This window comes from Dictyostelium discoideum, assembly GCF_000004695.1.
Source record: "Dictyostelium discoideum AX4 chromosome 5 chromosome, whole genome shotgun sequence".
Lineage (NCBI taxonomy): Eukaryota > Evosea > Eumycetozoa > Dictyosteliales > Dictyosteliaceae > Dictyostelium > Dictyostelium discoideum.
The window spans coordinates 3,976,534-4,000,062 of NC_007091.3; the positions used below are offsets into that span (position 1 = coordinate 3,976,534).

At 20.8% G+C, this 23,529-nt stretch overlaps 8 protein-coding genes and 1 non-coding gene across 9 annotated transcripts; 6 read left to right on the top strand and 3 right to left on the bottom strand.

The window, feature by feature from the left end:
- Window positions 1-419: 419 nt before the first annotated feature.
- On the top strand, window positions 420-6,684 carry DDB_G0290369 (Arf guanyl-nucleotide exchange factor; the record flags this gene model as incomplete). Its single annotated transcript, XM_630716.1, has 6 exons — window positions 420-571; window positions 783-891; window positions 1,011-1,438; window positions 1,528-2,589; window positions 2,688-3,091; window positions 3,179-6,684. The coding sequence occupies 6 exons, from the start codon at window positions 420-422 to the stop codon at window positions 6,682-6,684; spliced, it is 5,661 nt and encodes a 1,886-aa protein (XP_635808.1).
- Window positions 6,685-7,136: 452 nt separating this feature from the next.
- DDB_G0290337 (hypothetical protein) lies at window positions 7,137-9,702 on the top strand (the record flags this gene model as incomplete). The annotated part of the gene is made up of 2 exons (XM_630717.1): window positions 7,137-7,430; window positions 7,558-9,702. The coding sequence occupies 2 exons, from the start codon at window positions 7,137-7,139 to the stop codon at window positions 9,700-9,702; spliced, it is 2,439 nt and encodes an 812-aa protein (XP_635809.1).
- Window positions 9,703-10,528: 826 nt separating this feature from the next.
- On the bottom strand, window positions 10,529-10,624 carry tRNA-Ala-UGC-8. Its single transcript has one exon. It is a non-coding gene; the product is annotated as a tRNA-Ala (tRNA).
- Window positions 10,625-10,924: 300 nt separating this feature from the next.
- Window positions 10,925-12,306, top strand: ugt1 (hypothetical protein; the record flags this gene model as incomplete). The annotated part of the gene is made up of 3 exons (XM_630718.1): window positions 10,925-11,237; window positions 11,338-11,918; window positions 12,004-12,306. The coding sequence occupies 3 exons, from the start codon at window positions 10,925-10,927 to the stop codon at window positions 12,304-12,306; spliced, it is 1,197 nt and encodes a 398-aa protein (XP_635810.1).
- Window positions 12,307-12,496: 190 nt separating this feature from the next.
- Window positions 12,497-13,233, bottom strand: DDB_G0290341 (hypothetical protein; the record flags this gene model as incomplete). The annotated part of the gene is made up of 2 exons (XM_630719.1): window positions 12,497-12,832; window positions 12,949-13,233. 2 exons carry the CDS (start codon window positions 13,231-13,233, stop codon window positions 12,497-12,499), a joined length of 621 nt encoding a protein of 206 aa, XP_635811.1.
- A 1,381-nt stretch (window positions 13,234-14,614) lies between these two features.
- DDB_G0290371 (hypothetical protein) lies at window positions 14,615-15,544 on the top strand (the record flags this gene model as incomplete). The annotated part of the gene is made up of 1 exon (XM_630720.1): window positions 14,615-15,544. One exon carries the CDS (start codon window positions 14,615-14,617, stop codon window positions 15,542-15,544), a length of 930 nt encoding a protein of 309 aa, XP_635812.1.
- A 385-nt stretch (window positions 15,545-15,929) lies between these two features.
- On the top strand, window positions 15,930-16,388 carry sodE (superoxide dismutase; the record flags this gene model as incomplete). Its single annotated transcript, XM_630721.1, has 1 exon — window positions 15,930-16,388. The coding sequence occupies one exon, from the start codon at window positions 15,930-15,932 to the stop codon at window positions 16,386-16,388; it is 459 nt and encodes a 152-aa protein (XP_635813.1).
- Window positions 16,389-16,528: 140 nt separating this feature from the next.
- Window positions 16,529-21,595, bottom strand: DDB_G0290373 (hypothetical protein; the record flags this gene model as incomplete). The annotated part of the gene is made up of 2 exons (XM_630722.1): window positions 16,529-20,838; window positions 20,935-21,595. The coding sequence occupies 2 exons, from the start codon at window positions 21,593-21,595 to the stop codon at window positions 16,529-16,531; spliced, it is 4,971 nt and encodes a 1,656-aa protein (XP_635814.1).
- Window positions 21,596-22,077: 482 nt separating this feature from the next.
- On the top strand, window positions 22,078-23,399 carry DDB_G0290345 (hypothetical protein; the record flags this gene model as incomplete). The annotated part of the gene is made up of 2 exons (XM_630723.1): window positions 22,078-22,132; window positions 23,131-23,399. 2 exons carry the CDS (start codon window positions 22,078-22,080, stop codon window positions 23,397-23,399), a joined length of 324 nt encoding a protein of 107 aa, XP_635815.1.
- Between the last annotated feature and the right edge of the window lie 130 nt (window positions 23,400-23,529).

Consider the following 23,529-nt stretch of genomic DNA (forward strand, 5'->3'; position numbering starts at 1 on the left):
AAATAGAGCACCATCCATAAACCTTTTCACCAAATTTGTATGTTTTAAACCCCAGGTTTCCTCAAAAATTAATTTAAACTATTTTTTTTTGATTTTTTTTAATTTTTTAATTTTTTTTTAATTTTTTTTTTTTTTTTACAAAATTTTATTTTTTTAATTTTTTAATTTTTTTTTTTTATTTTGTCGAATCATTACATATGTGGTCAATTCACATATACTCTATTGCCATACTATTTAATTTTATTATTAATAAACCATCTATATAACCAATAATAATATAATAGTAAAAATATACTAAATAGTTATCTAATAATTTATAAATTTCACTAAAAAAATAAAAAATAAAAAATAAAATAAAAAACAAAAAAAAAAAAACTAAAACACTAAAACACTAAAACACTAAAACTTTTAAAAAAAAAATGGACGATTCAATAGCATTGATGTTTAATAACACATTGCAAAAGATTTATAGTCAGTGTTCAAGAAAATGTATTCAATTAAGAGAATCATGTAAAGTTGCACAAGACACTATTAGAGATTCTCCATTATTCAGTGCATCTGAAACTAAACAGTAAATTTTCATTAACAATAACAATAATAATAATAATAATAATAATAATAATAATAATAATAATAATAATAATAATAATAATAATAATAATAATAATAATAATAATAATAATAATAATAATAATAATAATAACAATAATAATAAATGGTATCATAATAGTATTATTCATTCTAACAAATATTCTCACAATACCAAATTATAATTTTAATAGTGATAATAAAGAATATGAACTTTTAGGTAATAAATTATTTATAGCTATGAAATTAGCATGCGAAACTAAAGAACCAAAAATAATGATAATTGCATTAGATTGTTTAGATGTATGTAAAATTTAATAATATAACAATAAAAAAAAAAAAAAAAAAAAATATTAATATATTTATTTTTTATTTTATTTTTCATTTTATTTTTTATTTCATTTTATTTTTTTTTTTTAAAGAAAATGATGTTATATGGAATTATTAAAGCAAATATAAATGATGAAACTTCACCACCAGTAAATGGAGAGAAAAAGAAATTGGTAGAGAGTGTTGTGGATTTAATTGGATCATATTTTAGTTTTCAAAATGAGAATGTTCAACTTCAAATCATTAAAGCATTATTAACATCAGTAACAACACCATCATGTGATGTACATGATACTTGTTTAATGAATTCAATTAAAACTTCATATAATATCTATTTAGTTAGTACTGCTAAAACTGTAAATTGTACCGCTGCTAGAAGTGCACTCTTTCAAATGGTTGATTGTGTTTTACAAAAATTTGAATTGGTTAGCCAACAAAAAATGCATAATCCATCACCATCATCATCATCATCATCATCATCATCATCAAATACATTATTATCAAATTCAAATGAAGAAATGTAAGTAAAAACAACACATATAATATGATGATAATAATAATAATAATAACAATAATAATAATATTAATTTTATTTTTATTTTTAAAAAGAAATACAGCATATCAAAGTAATTTATCAGATGTTATATTATTATTTAGAGCATTTTGTAAATTATCAACAAAAGATATACCAGATGGATTACAACCAGAATCACATGAAATGAAGAGTAAATTATTATCATTGGAGTTGTTGAGTAGAATATTGGAGAATCCATTACCATCATTAAAGTTATCAGAGAAATTTATAAATTCAAGTATAAAGAGATACCTATCGAATTCATTATTGATCAATGGTACCAATCAACATTTACCAGTTTTCAAATTAACATTATCATTGTTTTTATCATTGATAATTCATTTCAAAGAGTATTTAAAGGAAGAGATTGGTTTATTCTTTTCAAAGATTCTATTAAATGTTTTATCATCAACGAGTTGTTCAGCGAAACAAAAATGGTTAATTTTACCAGTACTATATGAAATTTGTAAGAATCCTCAAACTATTGTTGACATTTTCGTAAATTATGATTGTGACCCAGATAGAAAGGATATCTTTGAGAAAATGGTTTATGAACTCTCAAGAGTTGCTCAAGGTACAATTACAGGTGACCAACGTTCTTCAACTTCTTTAGATGATCAAAAATTTAAAACTTTAGGTTTAGAATGTATAGTTACAATTATGAAATCTTTAGTTGATTGGAGTAAAGAATTATATCAAGATAGTTTAATAAGTAATAATAATAATAATAATAATAATAATAATAATAATAATAATAATAATAATAATAATAATAATAATAATAATACTACAACCACCACTACCACTACATCATCATCATCATCATTAAATTCCAGTAGTGATCGTAATCCAACTACTAAAAAAAGATCATCATCAAACGCATCAAATTCAGAGGAATCAACAACCACAATTGATCTTTCAAAATTATCACCATTAGAACAAGGTATATATAAATTTAATCAATCACCAAAAAGAGGAATTGAATATTTATTAAAAATGAAATTAGTTAAAGAAACACCAGAAGATATAGCACAATTTATAAAATCAAATACTTTAACATTAGAACCAAAAAAAATTGGTGAATATTTAGTTCAACAGTAAGTTTATTTTATTTTATTTTATTTTATTTATTTTTTTAAAAGATAATTAATTTTTTTTTTATTTTTTTTTTTTTATTATTTTTTTTTTTTTTTAGAAATTCATTTAATTTTAGTGTATTATTTAAATATGTAGAATTATTTAATTTCTTAAGTATTCCAATTGATGAAGCATTAAGAAATTTATTATTTGGATTTTTATTACATGGTGAGAATCAATGTATTGATAAGATTATTGAAAAGTTTGCAGAGAAATATTATCATGATAATATTGGTCAAGAATCATCAGTATTTTCAAATGCAGAATCAGTTTATTTATTATCCTATGCAATCATTATACTTTCAACCGATTTACATAATCCATCAATCACTACAAAATTAACAAAACAAGAATGGATTAAAATGAATTCAAAAATTAATAATAAAAATGATTTTGAAGAATCATTTTTATTTGGAATTTATGATAGATTATTAAAAGAACCATATAAAATTATAAATGATGGTATGTATTGTATATTATTTTTTTAAAATTTAAAAAAAAAAACAACCCAATTATTAATATTTTTTAAAATTTATTATTTATTATTAGATTTAGCATTAAATTCACAAGATAAATTATTAAGATATAATAGAGAATCAGATTATATTGCAAAACAATGTCAAGAATTAATTAAAGCAAAATTATCAAAGAAATCAATATTTTATAAAGCTAGAAATATTGAACATGTAAGACCAATGTTTTTATTATCATGGTGTTATGTATTATCTACATTATCGGTTGTATTGGATGATACAAAGGATAGAAGAGTTGTTCAATTATGTTTAGAAGGTTTTTCATATGCAATTAGAGTTAGTTGTATTTTTTATATGAATGTTGAAAGATCTTCTTTCATAACATCTTTATCGAAATTCTCATTATTGGATTCAATCAAAGAACCAACATTAAAAAATATTGAATGTGTTAAAACTTTATTATCAATTGGTATTTCTGAAGGAAATTATTTACAAGATAGTTGGACACCAATTTTAAAAGCAATTTGTATTTTAGAAAGATTTCAATTATTTAATAGTGTAAAACAACAAATATTATCATCCCCTAATAATATAGATAATGAAAATAATAATAATGGAGAATCAATAAATATTTTCTCAACAACAACTACAACATCATTAACTACAACTACATATTCATCATCATCATCACCAATTAATAATAGTCCAAATACAATTATAAATATAGTAGCAGGTATTAATAATAGTCCAAATTTATATATAATAGAGAATCAAATAAAGAGATTAATTGAAGAGAATCCAAAGGAATTGACATTTGATAGTAGTATAATTGAAAGAATATTTACAAATACAAGTTCATTATCGGATGATTCAATAGTTACATTCTTTAGATGTTTATGTGAAGTTAGTGATGATGAGATTAATCATTATCAAAGAAACTATAGTTTAATTAAATTGGTAGAGGTGATTGAATATAACTTTAAGCGTATAAGATTGGTATTCTATAATATTTGGGAGATTGTAGTTCAACATTTTACAAAGGTTGGTTGTAATGCAAATATTGAGATTGCTCAACATGCAATCGATTCATTAAGACAATTGGCAAATAAATATTTGGAGAAACAAGAATTGACAAATTATAATTTCCAAAATGAATTTTTAATACCATTTCAAGATATTATGAAATGTAACCCTTCGATTATCATCAAAGAGTTGGTCATTAGATGTGTGGCACAATTGTCAATATTAAAGAGTAAAAATATCAAATCTGGTTGGAAAACCATTATCAATGTTTTCACATTGGGATCAAAGGTTTTAAATGAGTCCATTGTTCAATTGTCTTTTCAAGGTATTGATCAATTGATTCAAAAGAATTTCCAATTAATTGAAGATAATTTCTTTATAAACCTAATTGAATCTTGTTCATCATTCTCTTTACCAACTGTACCTTATTTTGAAATTTCAATTAAATCTTTAGAATTATTATTATTATTATCAAAACGTTTACCAACCAATAGTACTACATCATCAACATCATCATTATCAACATCAACAGGTTTAACAATTTCAACAATTGAAAAATTATTATTACCAATTATTCAAGGCACTTCATTTGCAATTTTACATGAAAGTGAACCAGTTAGAAAATTATCATCAGCTTTATTATTTGATCTTTTGAATTCAAGAGGATCTGAATTCAATAGTGAAATTTGGAATAGAATCATTATGAAGGTTATTACACCAATCTTTCAATCTATCGATTTAACTAAATTGAATAATGAAGTCACAAATAATTGGTTACGTCAAACTTTTCCAATCTTATTAAATTATTTAATTGATTTGTTTATACAATTCAATAAGGAGTTAAATCAATATTATGATACTTTTTTAACTTTATTAGAACCATTCATATGTTGTTGGAGTGAATTATCTGTTCAAGTTGCAATTGATTATTATGCTAATTTCATAAGTAAATGTTCACCTTATTTTTCAAATGAATTTTGGTGTACAAGTTTAATTGATTCAATTAATAGAATTATAAAGAAATTATTAATTTCAAAATCATCACCATCTTCATCATCATCTTCATCATCATTATCATCATTACAACAAATAACGTCACCTTTAACAAATAATAATAATAATAATAATAATAATATACCAATATCAGCAATAACGCCAGAAACACCAAAGAAACAAAATAATAACAATAATAATAATAATAATAATATTAATAATAATAATAATTGTAGATCATTTAGTCGTACATTATTATCATTAAAACCATTTTTAGTAATAGATGAAGAATCAAGTTTTATAGGTAAAAAAATGAAGAGTAATGTTATGAAATATGAAAAGACTGAACCATTTTTATCAATTCATAATTGGAATACAATAATTAAATTCCAAAGTCTTATAAATAAGGTTTATAGTGAATTACAATTAAAGGTTCCAATTAAATTTGGTGTATTATTAGTAAAAAAATGGGATTTAGTATTCATTTTATCACAACGTATCAATTCTGAACAAATTTTCATCTCTCATTTTGGTGAACAAAATACTCAAAACTATGAATGTTCAACACTTTCTTTGTTATTGTCATTATTGTTTGAAATGTATATTAGACCTGATACAAAGAAATCCTCTGATAGTAAAAATCATGAAGATTATCTTCAAGCAAAGAAACGTTCAAAAGAAGTTGAAGATATTTTATCAAGATTTACAATTGGGATATTAAAAGAAAATTCTTTAGTAGTTTCAAATAATCTTAATAATAATAATAATAATAATAATGTAAATTCACCAATAACAACAACAACATCATCATCAACTTCATCATCAAATACAACTACTAGAATATTTAATAGTACTAGAATGATTAATATTATTTGCCAAATTTTACAAGGTTTTACAAGATATAATCAAAAACAATTTAAAAAACATCAACCATCTTTCTTTCCATATTGTATCGATTTATCATTACATGATAATTTACAAATTAGACAAAGTTTATCAAAATTATTTGAAAGATGTAAATCTGATCTTCCAACTATTATTTTATCACAATCACCACCATCTCCATTAACTCTTGATCCAATTCCAACCATTGGTCAAAAGAATAATTCACAAATTCAACAACAACAACAACAAGAACAACAAGAACAAAATTTAGAAAATGCTTCTCACTATACTGTAAAGGATAAAGTTTTAATTATTGAAGATAATCAAAATCAAAATCAAAATCACAATCAAAATAATAATGATGATAATATTACTATTAAAGAATCAAATACTTCAATTGAAATAATTCAAGCTGATGATAATGATGATGATGATAATAATAATAATGATAATAATAATAATATTAACGAGAAAAGAAATGATGAAGATGATAATAGTAATGAAATAAAACAAAATGATGAAAATGAAAAAATTGAAATAATTCAAGATGATGAAACCGAAGATTTAAGTAATAATACAAATAATGGTATTTCTGATGACTTCACTCCAATCGAAACTAATGAAAATTTAACAGATATCGATGGATTTGTTAACATTAACGAGGAAGAAGATATATTATAAATTAAAAAATAAAAAATTAAAAAATATATATAAAAATATAAAAATAAACTTTGGTCCATTCAAAAAATAAAAAAATAAAAAATTCTAAAAATAAAAAAAAAGATAAAACTCCCACTTCCAAGATTGTTTCCAAAAAAAGATAAAACTTATCAACAAAGTTGTTTTTTTTTTTTATTTTTATTTTTATTTTTTTTTCATTTTATTTTTTTTTTAATTTTTTTTTTTAATTTTCAGTGGGCAACACTTTTTTTTTTTTTTTTTTAAATTGGTTGCAACATATAATTTCCCCCCAAAATAAAAAATAAAAATAAAAAAAAAAAAAAAAACAATAATTATTTAATTTTATGTAGTTAAAATCATATATTCATTTTATATTAGTTTTATAAATACAATCAAACATAATAATAATAAATAATAATAAATAATAATATTGAAAACAAATTAAAATAAAAATGATGATTAGTGATACAGAAAATCAACCATTATCACCAAATAAAAATTCAAGTGGTAATAGTGGTAGAAATGATTTAATTATTAAACTTGTATTTCCACCATCATCATCTATAAGAAGTAAATTTATGTTTGTTCAAGAGAATCAAAAAGTTAGTGACATAGTAGATTATGCAACTCAATTAGCAGGTTTAAACCCTGGTTATAGTTTACAATTATCAGCATCACCAACAACAGGTAGACCTCAATGGTTAGATGATGATCAATTATTAATAAGTTATTCAATTCCAACTTCTGTATGTTATATTATTATATTTATATACACATATACATATATCATAATAATAATAATAATAATTATTATTATCTCACAATTTATTAACATATATGCTGAATGAATATATAATATATATATATATATAGAGTGAAATTAAAATTAAAAGAAAACCAGGTATTAAAAGAAGAAATACACTTTCAACTATTAAACCAATTAAAGAGGGTAAAGTTCAAAAATTAACATCAATTACAAAGATTTGGACAACTCGTTATCTAAGATTATATTCAATGAGATTAGCTCATTCTTCAAATGAAAATGATTCAAGTGCTGATCATATTCAATTTGCTGATATAACAAATGTTGATAAAGAAGTTAATAGAAAATATACTTTTGTAATTTATTGTCAAAATAATAGTAATACCACAAATACAACAACAACATCATCATCATCAACAACGACGGCAACAGTGGGTAGTGGTAATGCTGGATTATCGCAAAGTCAAACAGTTTCAAGTTTTCAAAATTTAAGTGCAAGTACCAGTGGTACCAATTTATTTGCAGAGAGTAAAAAAGAAAAAGAATATGTTTTTAGATGTATAAATCAAAGAGAAGCTGAAGATTGGATCACTTCAATTCGTTCAATGTTAAGATCATCAAGACCTGATCTTTTATTACCACCTTTAACACCATTTTTATCTGTAAATAATAATACAAAGAATAATAATAATAATAATAATAGTAATTTAATATTACCACCATCACCTTCACCATCAAATCAATTATCTTTAAATAATAATAATAATAGTAATAGTAATAATAATAATAATATATGGACTTCACCAACATTACCAAGTTCAATGCCACCACCAACAACGCCAATAATATCATTAAATCAAAGTGTAACACCAACAAATGAAAAGAATAGTAGTAGTGCTACTACTATTGATAGAGAAATAACACCATCACAAACACCAACTAAACAAAGATCACTCTCCTTTTCATTTTCAAAAATTGGTGGTAATAAAAGAAAAGAATTACCACCACCATTTATACAAAATCAATCATCATCATCAACATCATCATCACCTTCATCAACAAGTTCTACATCATCATCATCAACACCACCACCACCACCTACACAATCTTTATCAGAAAGAAATAATCAATTGGAGGAAGAGATAAAAAGATTAAATGAAGTATTAAATAGGGATACAAAATCTAAAGTAGAACTTGAAAAGAAGTATCAAAAGATTAAAGCGAAAATGGCGATTTTAAAGAAACAAAGATCAAGATCACTCTCTACTCCTGCAACACCAGAAGTTCCAAGAAAAGATAAATCTTCTTTTATTCCAACATTTTTAATTGGTGGTAGTAGAGTTAAAGATAAAGATAAAGATTTACAACAACAACAACAGCAACAACAACAACAATCACAAAATGCTACAGCAACAACAACATCAAATACACAAGTTTCACATAAACGTCATTCATCAAGTTCTCAATCATTTAATTTAAATAATTTAAATAATGGAAGTTCATATTCAAATAAAGGAATAATGATGGATGATGATAATACAGATAATGATATAACCAGTAGTGAAATGTTTACAGGTAGTGTATTTGATGATGCTGATATTTCAGATTTTGAAAAGGATAAAGAGATCAAAGATTTGAAAGATCAATTGGTTAGAATTAAAGAAAAGATACAATTAGATTTAAATGAAAAAACTAAAGTTGAAACTTCTTTTAAATTATTGGAAAAAGAATTATTCACCCAAAAGAAATTGGATGAAAAGAGAGAAAGAGAAATACTTGTAAATGAACAAAGACAAGATGATCAATTAGATTCTATGGCTGAATTAGCTTCACGTCTAAAGAAAACTTTATTCGATTTGAAAGAAAAGTTAGAAAACGAACAACAACAACAAGAAGATGAAGAAGAAGAAGATGAAGAAAATGAATATATTGATGTTGAGGATGGTCATGATGATGATACTAATAATAATATTAGTAATATCAATCATGATGATAGTTATCAAAATGAAAATCAATATAATATCAATGGTAAACATAATAATAGTAGTAATAATAATAATAATAATAAAGAACATACTATCAATAATGAAAATGAAGAAGACGATGAAGAGTTAGATGTAGATTATGGTGATATAGGTGATGACATTGAAGATTATGATGATGATAAAAATGAATCTTATATTGAGAGTGGTAATATTACGACTGCATCAATAAAAGAAGATATTGATTATCAGGATCTTGAATCAACTATATAATTATTAAAAAATAATAATAATAATAATAATAAAATTTATTTATTTAATTATTTATTTATTTACTATATATTTATTTATTTATCATTTTATTGACTAATTTGTTTTTATTTTTATTAATTTGTTTTTATTAATTTATTTGTTTGCTTGTTTTTTTTTTTTTTTTTTCTAAATAATATTTAAAGAAGATTAATTAATTCGGCCACATTCTTTAAAAAAACACCAATATAAACGAAGAGGTTGATATAATTGATTATTACATCTTAAAATTGAGTGTCGTCTTAAATTCTGTCTTTGGAAAGTTTGGATAATTTTTTAACCTATTTTTTTATAAGGATTATCCATTAAAGGAAATAAACAAAAATTAATAGTTTTATTTTGAAATTTCAAGATAAAAATTAGTTTTTCTTCTTTGATTTAAATTTTAAATAATTATAGTGTTGTTATTGTTAATATTATGTTTTTTTTTTTTAAAAAAAATATCCAATTTTAAAAATATTAATTAGTATTTAAAATTAAAGAAATTAAAGAAATAAATCAAATATTAAAATTGGTTATTTAGATGAAAAGGTGGAAGGAGACCCTGTTTGGAAACACTGTTTCAGGAGTAAAAGTACCACGTACGGGTATATACTTTTCATGATAGTTTCTTATATTATCTGTTTAAATCATTTGAAAGAGTTAATTTTAAAAACTTTTTCTTTTGATTTTTTATATTCTAGAGTTTGTATCATATAAAGTAGACCCTTTTTCTAATCTTCATGTTTCCTTATCTTTTTAAAATTTAAGAGTCGAACCTGCGATCTTGAAACTCTCGCGAGGGAAAATTTGGAGAAGAAGGGTATCGATCCCTTTACCTTATGGAAATCTGATTATCGTTGCTGTTTATGCAAACCATACGCTCTACCATATGAGCTACATCCCCTTTGATGAAATTTTAGGAATTTTTGATGATTTTATATATTAAAATTTCAGATAATTCCCAAAAAAATTATAAAATTCATTTTTTTTTTTTTTTGAAAATAAAAGTTTATCTAAATTTATTATCAATAATCTTGGGAAAAATTAAAAACCACAAACGATATTATAATGATTTATTATAGATTTAAACACAAAACAAAACAAAATTTTATTTTAAAAAAATAATAACACAAGATGACTCACAAAAAAAAAAAAAAAATTATTTTGAAAAAAAAAAAAAATAAAAAATTAAATTAGAAACAAAATGACAAAGAGTGTATTTGTGACAGTTGGTACAACCAAGTTTGATGATTTAATAGATAAAATTGATTCACCAAAATTATTTAATATATTATTAAAGTATGGGTTTAACAAAATGATTATTCAAATTGGTAATTATAGTGGAACAATTGAAAATTCATTACCATTTGATGAAAATAATAATAATAATAATAAAACAAATAGTAAAACAACAACATCAACAACAACAACAGCAAAATTTGAATCTTTATATTTTGATTATAAACCATCACTTTCTGAATTTATGAAAAATTCAGATTTAATAATTTCTCACGCAGGTAATTAATTTTATTATATATACACAATATTTAATAATAATAGTATAATTATACTAATAGTAACTATAATTATTATTATTATTATTTAAAATAATTTTAGGATCAGGATCAATTTTAGAATCTTTAGAAAATAACAAACCATGTATATGTGTTGTTAATGATAAATTAATGGATAATCATCAAAAAGAATTAGCAGATAAATTATCAAATCTTTCATATATTTTATCAACTAATCCAACTTCATTATATGAAACCATTGAAACTAAATTGGATGAATATTTAAAGAATAGAATTTATTTAGATAAATCTATTCATCAAAAAGCACAACAACAATTTGCTACATCATTATCAAATCAATTTAAATTAATAAATAATAATGAAGATGATAATACTAAAACATCATCATCATCATCAACAACAACAACAACAACAACAACAAATTCAAAAAAGAAATTTAAAACAATGGTAGTTTTAGGATCAGGTGGTCATACAACTGAAATGTTTTATTTATTAAAAAAAGTTGATAAAAATAAATTTAATCCAATCACTTATGTATTAGCTGATAGTGATAAAAGATCTGAAGATAAAATTAAAATTGAAGATACATCATCACCAATCATAAAGAAAATACCAAGAAGTAGAAATGTTGGTCAATCATTTTTTAATAGTATTTTTACAACTGTATGTTTTTAATTTTATTATTAATTATTATTATTATTATTATTATTATTATCTATTATTAATTATTATAAATTTAAATATATAGTTAATTGCATTATTTTATTCAATGTTATTAGTATTTAAAGAAAAACCAGATTGTCTTTTATGTAATGGACCAGGTACATGTGTACCATTAGCAGTTTGTGTTTTATTATTAAGATGGTTACGTATTGGAAAAGGTTCAAAGATTATTTATATTGAAAGTTTAGCAAGAGTAAATGATTTATCATTATCTGGGAAAATATTACAACATATTTCTGATTGGTTTGTTGTTCAATGGCCTGAATTACTTAGTAAAACTGATTCAAGTAATGTATCTTGTATAAATTTATTCTTTGAAACATTTTAAAAATTAAAAAAACAAAAAACAATAAACATTATAAAATATAATTATATATTTTATTTTTTAAATAATATATTTATTTATTTATTTATTTATCGAAGTTTATATTACATTAAAAAAAAAAAAATAATGATGATAATAATTTAATATGTTTTCTTTTTTTTTTTTTTTTTTTTTTTTTTTTTTTTTTTTTCTTTTATCTTGAAAATAGTTTAAATACTGTTGAAAAGGTACCAGTAATCATGGACTGACCAAATGGAATATATGATAGTGAATACCAAATTACTGTTATAAATTGAATTACCACAAATATTAAAGTTAAAATTGTAGATTGAAGTGAAAGTGCGAAATAAATTGTAGCAAATATTGAACCTATATATAAAATGGTTGAATATAATCTCTCTTTTGATGACATAATATTGGCTATTTGTTTTTTAACACCAACTAAAATAACTAATCCAATTATAATTGATAAACTACCTAATGAATAAAATTTTGCAAATTGTCTTGGTATAAATAATACCATTGTTGACTAATAAATAATAAATAATAAATAATAAATAATAAATAATAAATAATAAATAATAAATAATAAATAATTAGTAAAATTATTAAAATTATAAATTATTTTATTTTATTTTTACTTACCATTCCTAAAAATATAATGCCAATAACCAAACATATTACGAAACCAGTTAATCTTTGAAAATATGTTAATGAAGATGATTCTTGTAATTCTTGATAAAATGTTTTCGATTCTGCTGGTGATGTTGTACCACCTAAAGCACCTGGTATATTTGATTTAATTTTTGACAAAAATCCATCTCCTGTATTACTAATATCATTCCAATATTGACCAGATGTTGATTTAAAACTACTAAATACTGATGAATTGGTTTTAAATTCTACATCTAATTGACTTGTATCTATCATTTTATTTATACTTAAATTTCTTTTTTTTTTTTTTTTCTTTTTTTTAATTTGTTTTAATTCTCATATTATTTCAAAGGAGTGAAATTAAATTAAATTTATAAAATATCTCTTTTTTTTTCTTTTTTTTTCTTTTTTCTAAAAAATTAAAAAATTAAAAAATAAAAAAATTAAAAAAATAAAAAATAAAAAAAAAAAAAATAAAAAAAAAATAAAAAAAATAAAAAATAAAAATAAAATAATAAAAATAGTTTAACCACAAATTATTCGTTTCATGGTTTACCAAAATAAAATTTATTTTAGAACTAACTAATTTTATTTTCTAATAATTTTTTTTTAAAAAATTCTTTTGACATTTTTTTAAAAAAATGAACTTCAAATTAAAAAAAAATCAACAAAAAAAATATATTAATAATCAAAACAATTAATTAAAATAAAAAAAAATAAAAAAAATCACAAAAAAAAAAAAAAAAAAAAAAGAAAAAACCAGATATCGATTAGATTTTAATTTAAAACTTTTTTAAAAAATGAAAAAAAAAAAAAAATAATAAAAATAATAAAAAAAATTAAATTGTTTATTATAATCTTCAAAACAAAGCTCGAAAATCTATTTTTAAAAAATTTTAATATTAAAACCATTTTATAATTGAAAGTGTTCGAAATGATTCGCATTCAAATTTGATATAATTTTTTTTTTTAAATTGATTTTACAAGCAATCACCTTCCATTAATCCAATCAAAAAAAAAAAAAATAAAAATAAAAATCAAAAAAAAAAAAAAAAAATATCAAAGATTAAACATGTCTGAAATTCAATGTTGTATTTATATTTTATTTTATTTTTATTTTTTTTTTATTTTTTTTTCGCAATGTGTGATGCACACTGTGTGTTTGTTGATATTAAATGTGTGAAACCACACCACCACTTTGTGATGGTATTTTTACAAATTAATTTAAAATAGTTCAACTCCCAAACTAAATTTAAAATGATTGAAAAAAAAAAAAAAAAAAAAATAAAATTAAAAAAAAAAATTATAGATTGGTTGGAAAAAAAAAAAAAAAAAAAAAAAAAATATTAAAAAGCAAGTGAGTATAAAATTTTTTTTTTTTTTTTTTTTATAATTAAATTTTAAATAGTTATATAAACACTCGTATAATAAAATCTATAAACAATTCAAACTATTTAAAAAAAAAAAATAATAATTAAAAAACTATTAATTTACCATTAAAAAAAAAAAAAAAAAAAAAAAACAAAACTTTTTTTATTTGAAAAAAAAAAAAAAAAAAAAAATATCTTTTTTTAAAAAATCTAATTAAAAATAATTTTAATTATTATTAAGAAATAAAAAAAAAAAAAGGAAATTAATTTTAATAACAATTTTTTTAATGGTTTTAAATTTTATAAATAAATCAGAATCAATTTGTAATGCACCAAGTACTGGAGCAAATGGTACATCAACATTATTATATATTCCAATAACTCAACCAAATGAAACTCAACCATTTTTAACATTTAATATACCATCGACATTATCAAATAGCAATTTTATGATTGGTTCAATCTCCATTGAATCAATTAGTGAAGTTAATTCAAATAATGATATGATTGTAAAGAGAATACCATTTACCAATTGGTTAAAGATTTCACCATTAACTTCAGTACCATTTAAATATTCAATTAAAACCAATGATTTAAGTTTACTAATTGATGTCAATTGGTCAGTGAATGTAATCAATGCACAATTGAATTATACAAATATTCAATTCAGTTTTAATTTCACAAAATATCAATTTCAATCACCAACAAATAAATTGTCTTTGAATTTAGTTCAAAGCTTAATGGATTCTCAAGTTTCTACTGGAAAAAGTGCATGTGGTATCTCACAATTGGTTACAAATTCAGTTTATCATCAAGAGGTTAAACTTGGTGATATTACATTACTTGGTGAATTAAATACTGATTCAAATATTGATGGTACCCTTGAAAATAAAGTACTCATTGCTACTCAAGTTAATAAATCTACTACAACAACAACTTCTTCAATTGAAACTTCTCAAAAAATTTCAATCATTATTCCAAATTTCTTAAATTTTGCTCAATTTACAACAAATTATTTCCCAATTAAAGATCCAAGTCCAATTACATCAACCTTTGCAAATGGTACAATTTGTGTTTCTGGTCCTTCTTCAAAAACTGGTAGAACTCAACAAGAAGTTGCTGCAATTTGTGTTGGTGTAATTGGTTTTTCAATTATTGGTTTAATGGCACTTCACTTTTTCTATTTAAATGGTAGATTTTATAACAAAAGAGATTAAATAATTTATTTATTTTAAAAAAAAAAAAAAAAAAAAAAATTAAAATCTTTGATTTGGATTAAATTTTAAAGTTTTTAAAAACATATTTAATTAATTTTAAAAAAAAAAAAAAAAAAAAAAAAAAAAAATTGTATTTTTAATTATTAATAAAAAAAAAAAAAAAAAAAAAAAAAACGAACATACCCCATTTTGATTTTTTTTTTTTTTTTGAAATCTAACGAAAATCTTTACTTTTATTTTTAATTAAAATCACACAAACAATTTTTTTTATTTTTTTATTTTTTTTTTTTTGTTTTTGTTTTATTTTTTCATTTTCATTATCTTTCATTTTTTTCATTTATTTTATTTTTAATTTTTGTGTTTAAACAAAAAAAAAAATTAAAAAATGTCAGCAATTTGTGTTATAAAAGGAGATGGAGTCGATGGTATAATTAATTTTAAACAAAATGATAATAAATCACCAGTTATAATTAGTGGAGTAATTTCAGGATTAAAAGAGGGTAAACATGGATTTCATGTTCACGAATTTGGAGATACAACCAATGGGTGTTTATCAGCAGGAGCTCATTTTAATCCATTTAAAAAAGAACATGGTTCACCAAATGATGAAAATCGTCATGTTGGTGATTTAGGTAATATAGAATCTAATAAAGATAAGAAATCAATTATAAACATTACAGATAATATCATAACATTGTTTGGTCAAAATAGTATAATTGGTAGATCAATAGTTGTGCATGATAAAGAAGATGATTTAGGCAGAGGTAATTCACAAGATTCTAAAATAACTGGTAATGCTGGTTCAAGACTTGGTTGTGGTATAATTGCACTATCAAAAATTTAAAAAAAATAATAAAAAAAAAATTAAAAATTAAAAAAAAAAAAATAAAAAAAATAAAAAAAATAAAAAATAAAATAAAAAATAAAAAATAAATAAATATATATACACACAATAACATATAATTTATTTTATTTATGATAATTTTATTGAATATTACTAAATATGAAAGATTGATGGGGTGGTAATTTTAGGAAATTCCATTTTGAAATAAAAGGATTAATCAAGTAATAAAGTTTATCATCACTATTTTTAATATAATCAATGTTGAAATGATTATTACTTAAATCTACATATTCAGTTAATAAATTTAATTTTGATTCAAATGTTTTAATTGAAATTTTTAAATTTGAATCAATTTCATTATCACTATTTCTTTTTGATATTATTTCTTCATTATTATTACCTTCTTCATCATTAATATTTCCATATCCATTATTTTCATTATTATTTCCATTATCATTATTATTATCATTATTATTATTAAATGATAAATCAATATTGATTTTATTATTATCATGATTATTTAATAAATTATAAAGTAAAGTGAAAATAGCGATTATTGAAAGATTACAATTTCTAAATGAAACTTTTTTTAAAGATTTACAAAGTGGTAAATGTTTAATGAGTATTTTTGAACCTTTAATACCAATATTATTATTTTGTAATTGTAATACCAATAATCTATTTGAATTTTCAATTAATTTACCAACACTTGTGATATCATCCATTGTTGATAATTCCATATCATCAATAACCAATTTACTAATTTTATTAAATTCACTATTATCTAAAATTGATAATGATACTGGTGTCATTGCTGATGTTATTACATTCATCTTATTATTATTATTATTATTATTATTATTATTATTATTGCTTGTTGTTGTTGTTGTTGTTGTTGATTTAATTGAATTTGAACCAATATCTAAAGTTGGAATTAAACTACATTTTTTAAATAAATTAGTTAATGTTTGATTTGATAATTTATCTAAACCACAAGATCTAATTTCAAATTCATGTAAATTTGAAAGTATATTACAAGTTGATGATGATAATAATTGAAAACCACTATCACCAATTTCTTCATTACCAGATAATTTTAATACTATTAAATTTGTTGAAGAAGAAGATAATAATAATAATGATTCAAAAATGATTTTAAATGATTGAAAAGTTAAATTACAATAACTTAAATTTAAAGTTGTTAATGGTGAAAAAGTTAACCAATTTAAAAAGATATTTGAATCTAATTTTGAAAATCTATTAAATGAAAGATTTACATTTTTAATATACTTTGGTTGATAATTTAATGATTTAATTGCCAATGTTAGCTTGCTAATAGTTTCTCTATTCAATGCACAATTAATTAAAGATAATTCTTCAACATTATATAACGATAGAAATATTGAAATCATTTGATCAATTGATTGAATTGATAATCTATTATTAGTGAATGAAATCGATTTAATTGTAGCTCTATTTCTAAATGATTCCAAATGAAAAGATAATGTAATTTCCAATAATGTTGATTCTTTAAAAATTTGATTATTGGTAGTGGTAGCAGTAGTATCATTTACTAAATAATCACAACTATAACCATTAATTAATAATGAATCATCAGAGATTGAAATTGAATCGATTAGATCAGAATCTTCAAGTTGGTCATGTGAATCATCAATGAATGAACATTTCAATTGTTTAATATTTTTCTTTTCAATTAAATCTATTAATTTATATTTCAATGGTACTTCTTTTTCATTACCAACATAGAATTTATCAACTTGAATAATTTTTTCAAATCTATTATATCCTAATAATTTAATTCTATCATTACATCTTTCTCTTAACCAATTTAAATCATATTCATTTGATTCTAATCCAATAATTGGTATAAATAATATAATATCTAAAAATATTTTAACTTTAATAAATTTATATTTATTTAAAATTGTAGTTATTGTTATTGCTGTTGTTGTCGTTGTATTTGATTTTTTAATTGGTGATATTAAATTATTATTATCATTGTTGTTATTGATGGTATTGTTGGTATCATCAAATACCTTATTTAAATTCTTTTTCCAATCTTTATTTTTTTTAATTGGTACATCATTTGGAACAATAAAGTCATTAGTCCAACATGGTAATAATTCGCCATTACTATCATAATGACTTGGTGAATGATATTCAATTTCATTTTGATCGAAATCATCTTCAATTGAATAATTATTAGTACTACTACTATTATTATTATTTGGTGATTTCGTAGGTGATAATGGTGATGGTGATGATGTATTAAATCTTCTTTTAGTTGGTGTTGAAAGTTTTGAAGGTGTTGAAATTCTACTATTACTATTACCATTGATATTACTACTACTACTACTATTATTATTTTTTAAAATCGTATTATTATTATTATTATTATTATTATTACCACTATCAACAATAATTGGATCTTTAATACTTCCAGTATTTTCATAACTTTTATATTTTCTTTTTTGTTCTTCTTCTTGTTGTTCCTTTTGTAATTGTTCTAATAATGGACCTGATGAAGGATAAATTATGAAATCATCTTTATAGGAAGGTAAATCAACTGGTTTACCTGTGATTTTTGAATATTCTAAACCATCAGCACCTACTATATAACTTGAACCAACTTGAAAATGTGATCTTGTCTTTTTAGATGATGATGATGATGATAATAATCCTCCTTCTTCAAAATTAAAATTCATTTCCCTTTTATTATTTTCATTCCTTTGAATTTGTAATAAATATTCTGTATCTAGTATTTCATTTTCAAGTTTCTCTCTTTCTTCTTTTTTATTCCTTAATTCTTCTAATATTTCTTTTCTACTTTTACCATTACCATTACTATTACTATTACCATTACTATTACCATTACTCTTACCATTACTGTTACCATTACTATTACCATTACCATTACCATTACTATTACCATTATCAATATTATTTTTATTATTTTCTAGTATTATTGGAGATGATTTATCAATTGACATTGGTGAATTATTACCAGTTTTTAAATAATCAGCACTATTATTTAGATTATCTTCAAATGATAAATTCTCAAAAGATAAATCCTTAGTTCCATCTTTCTTTTTTGGTGAAATTTTAAATTTTGAAGATTCTGTATTATCTCTATCATCACCACCATCATCAATATAGTTAATATAATCAGTATCACAATCATAAGAGTTTTTAATATTCTTTTGAAATTGTTTTGATAGAGAGTATTTTTGTGATTGTGATAATGATAATGATTGTGATGATGATGATAATGATAATGATAATGATGGTGATGATGATTGATAATTTTCTTGTTCTTGTTTTAATTTTTTAATTCTTTCATTTACTTTTGATTCTTTTATTAAAGTTTCTTTATAAAATTTTGAAAAATCATCAAATTCTAAATAAACTAATAATAAATTTGAAATTGCCATTAATTTCCTTTCAAAAATTGAAATTAATATTTGATATTCTTCTTCTTGATCTTCTCCTCCCTCTTTTTCTTTTTCAAATTGATCATTCTCTAAAATTTTAATTGCATCATTTAATAAACTAATTCTTTTTTCCTTTCTACTATCACCAAATGGTTCTAACCTTTTCAATGCATTTGAATAATTTATTTTTGCTAATGCTATTATTTGTATTATTTGTTGTTGTTGTTGTTGTTGTAATTGTAGATTATTATTATTATTATTACTGTTTTCATTTATTTTATTACTAAATTCTATTATAGATCTACTTAAACCAATTGAGATATTAAAATATTTTTTTATTTTTAAACAATCTAAATAATTTGAATGATCTTCTAAAACTAAAAATAATTTATCATATTTTTTTAAATAAATTAATGATTTTTCATATTCTACCCAATATTTTAATTTCTTTTCAATGAAATAAAAATATCTATTTTCATAATCATCTGGTTTCTCTTTATCTAATTGATCTAAAATCGTTTCATATATTAAAATTAAATTTTCATGATATAGAGTTATATCTCTATTATTATTATTATTATTATTATTATCATCTTCATTTTTATTTTTATCTTTATTATTATTATTTGAATTTAAAATTGAATTTAATAATTTTTCAGATTCAATTCTATTTTTATTAATTTTAATTGAATTTTTTAAACGATTCATTTGAAAATCTAAATATGATCTCTTTATTAAATGTGGACACTTTTCAGATTCTTTTTCAAGTTGTTTAATTGTTTCTTTAAATTCTTTATTTCTTTCATCACTATAATAGCATTCAAGTAATAATTGATAACAATCAAATTTATCTTTATCCATTTTAGTTGTTGATGATGATCTATTAATTCTTTCATTTAAATAATAACTTGCTCCAACTGCATCATGACATTTTAAACATAATAATCCTAAATTATAATATTGATTTCCTTCCATATCTTTTTTACATTTTTCTTCAACTAATAAAAAAAAAATAATAATAATAATAATCATATATATATATTAATAATTAATTTTTTAATTTTTAAAATTATAATGTATAATATTATTCTTACTCTTTTTATAAAATGATAAAGCTTTTTTATATTGTTCTAAATGAATACTACAATAAATTTCATTTGATAAAAGTTCAATATTCTTTATAAAATCTTTAATGTTTTCAGATGATTGATTATCAATTTCTAAAAGTTCAACTGAATATTGATATGCTAAAACTTTTAAATACTTTATTGCTTTCCTTATTATTGTATATGGATTATTGTTTTTATTATAAATTTTATTTTTATTATTTGTTGAAGAATCTTCATTATCTAATTTATTTAATTTATTACAATAAAATACACCAATGTCATGAAAACAATCAAATGATATTTTATAAAATTTCTTTGTTGGTGGTTGAAATGTTTTAAGTTTCGATTGAAAATGTTCAATCCTTATGATTATATCATTTTCATTTAATATGTCAATACCAAATAGCATATTGGTATTAAATACACCAATTAAAATACCTAAAATATCATATAATGTACTCTCTTTGATATCATTATCATTATTATTATTGTTTTTATTATTATAGTCACTACCAACACTATTATATATTTTATTTATAATTTCCCATCCTTTTCTATATTCATCTCTAGTTTTCTTTTTTTTTTCAAATCCACCTTTTTCTGATAATTTTGCTGATTTTAATATATTTGATAATTGTACTTCCATTTTAAAAAATGGTCAATTTATTATTTATTATAATAAAAAAAAAAAAAAAAAAATAGAAAACTTCTTGTTTATTTATTAATTATTTATTTATTTTATTTATTTATTTATTTTATTTATTTATTTATTGTTTATTTGTTTGTAAAAAAAAAGAAAATAAAAAAAAAAAAAAAAAAATAATAAACTTCTTGCTTTTTTTGAAAATTAATTTTTTTTTATTTTTCAATTTTTTTTTTAAAAAAAAAAAGGAGGGAAAATTTTTTAGATATTTTAATTGTTTCTATGAATATAACAATTAAAAACAACTTTACAAAATAAGAAATCTAATAAATATATATATTTGAATAATTAAATAATTATATAAATAAAAGGTTGAATAATAATTGTGATTCTAAGCATTATTTAATCTTGATAAAATTTTTGAATGGGCTATTAGTATATGTAATTAATTTAAACTTAATTTAGGTCATCAGAAACTACATATAATGAAATCATGTTCACCTCAACCCACACCTACAATTTGGTACAATGCAAATATGTGTTAAGGTCAAAAAAAAAAAAAAAAAAGTTTTATTAATAAAAAAAAGTTTTATTATTAAAATTTTCTATTAAAAAAAAAAAAAAAAAAAAAAAAATTTAATAAATAATAAAAATTAATAATGCCTTACAGAAGGAATTTGTTTTAAATTTTGTATCCCTTTCTATTTTAATTTCAAAAAAAAAAAAATAGATATCAATGGTTGCACTCTAAAAAATAGAAATATATAAAAAAAAATTATAATAATAAAAAAAAGAGTTTGAAATAAATAAAATTAAAATAAGCACCAAAAAAGATTATAATTTTAGCTTTTTTTCTCTTATTTCGAAAAAAATAAATTAGGAAATTCCCTTAGACACATTTCAAGTTTTTTTTTTTTTTTTTTTTTTTTTTTTTTTTTTTTTTTTTTTTATAAAATGGATAAAATTATTTATATATTATTCTCCATTTTTAACTCTTGAGAGTGCTATCCGGACTATTAGTGCTAATAAAAGCCCTTCTAAGGGATGGTCGACCTTGCCATTATGTGTAGCCAATCAAATAATGAAGCATCAAACCCTACTTTTTTTTTTCTTTTTTTTTTTGCTTTTCACTTTTTTTTTTATTTCACCCATGTAATAAAAATTAATTTCTAAATATGGATTGATTGATTCTTTAGAAATGTAAAAAAATTAAAATGTTTGAAATAAGCATCAAAAAAATAAAAAAGTGTTTAACCACTTCCCAAAAAAAAAATAAATTGGGTAATTCCCTTTGACACATTTTATATTTTCAAAAAAAAAAAAAAAAAAAAAAAAAAAAAAGGTTTATAAACAAAAATTTAATTTAGTTCAAAAAATTATTCTATATTATTTTAATAATTCAAATAATAATTTTATCTGTTTTACAAAAAAAATGAATAAATCAAATAATGAAATATCAAACCCACAATAAGGAAGCTCAAATGATTCTAATGTTAATTCATCAAATGGTGGTTCAAGTAGTCCAAATTTTTTTATAGTTTATAAAGATGGTATTCAATACAAATTTCACAATTCATCAACTTCGAAAGATGTTCTCAACTTTTTTGGATTAGAAAATGGTTATCTACAAACTCAACTTGGCCATCAAAAAGTTATTAATGCTAATCCAAATTATTTACCAACATCTGGTACTTTTCATGTTGTTGAACAATCTTCAAAATTTTTATTTTTCAAAATCGCTGTATTAATAATTTCAATTAACTTTATAATTCAAATTATATATTATTCAATTAAAATTTTAAAATAATTATATAATAAATAAAACTTTTTTTATAATTTTAGTTTTTGATTTATTTTTATTTTTTAGTAATTTTTTTTTTTTTTTTTTTTTTCTTTTTTTTTTTTCTTTCTTTTTTTTTTTTTTTATTTTTTTTAAT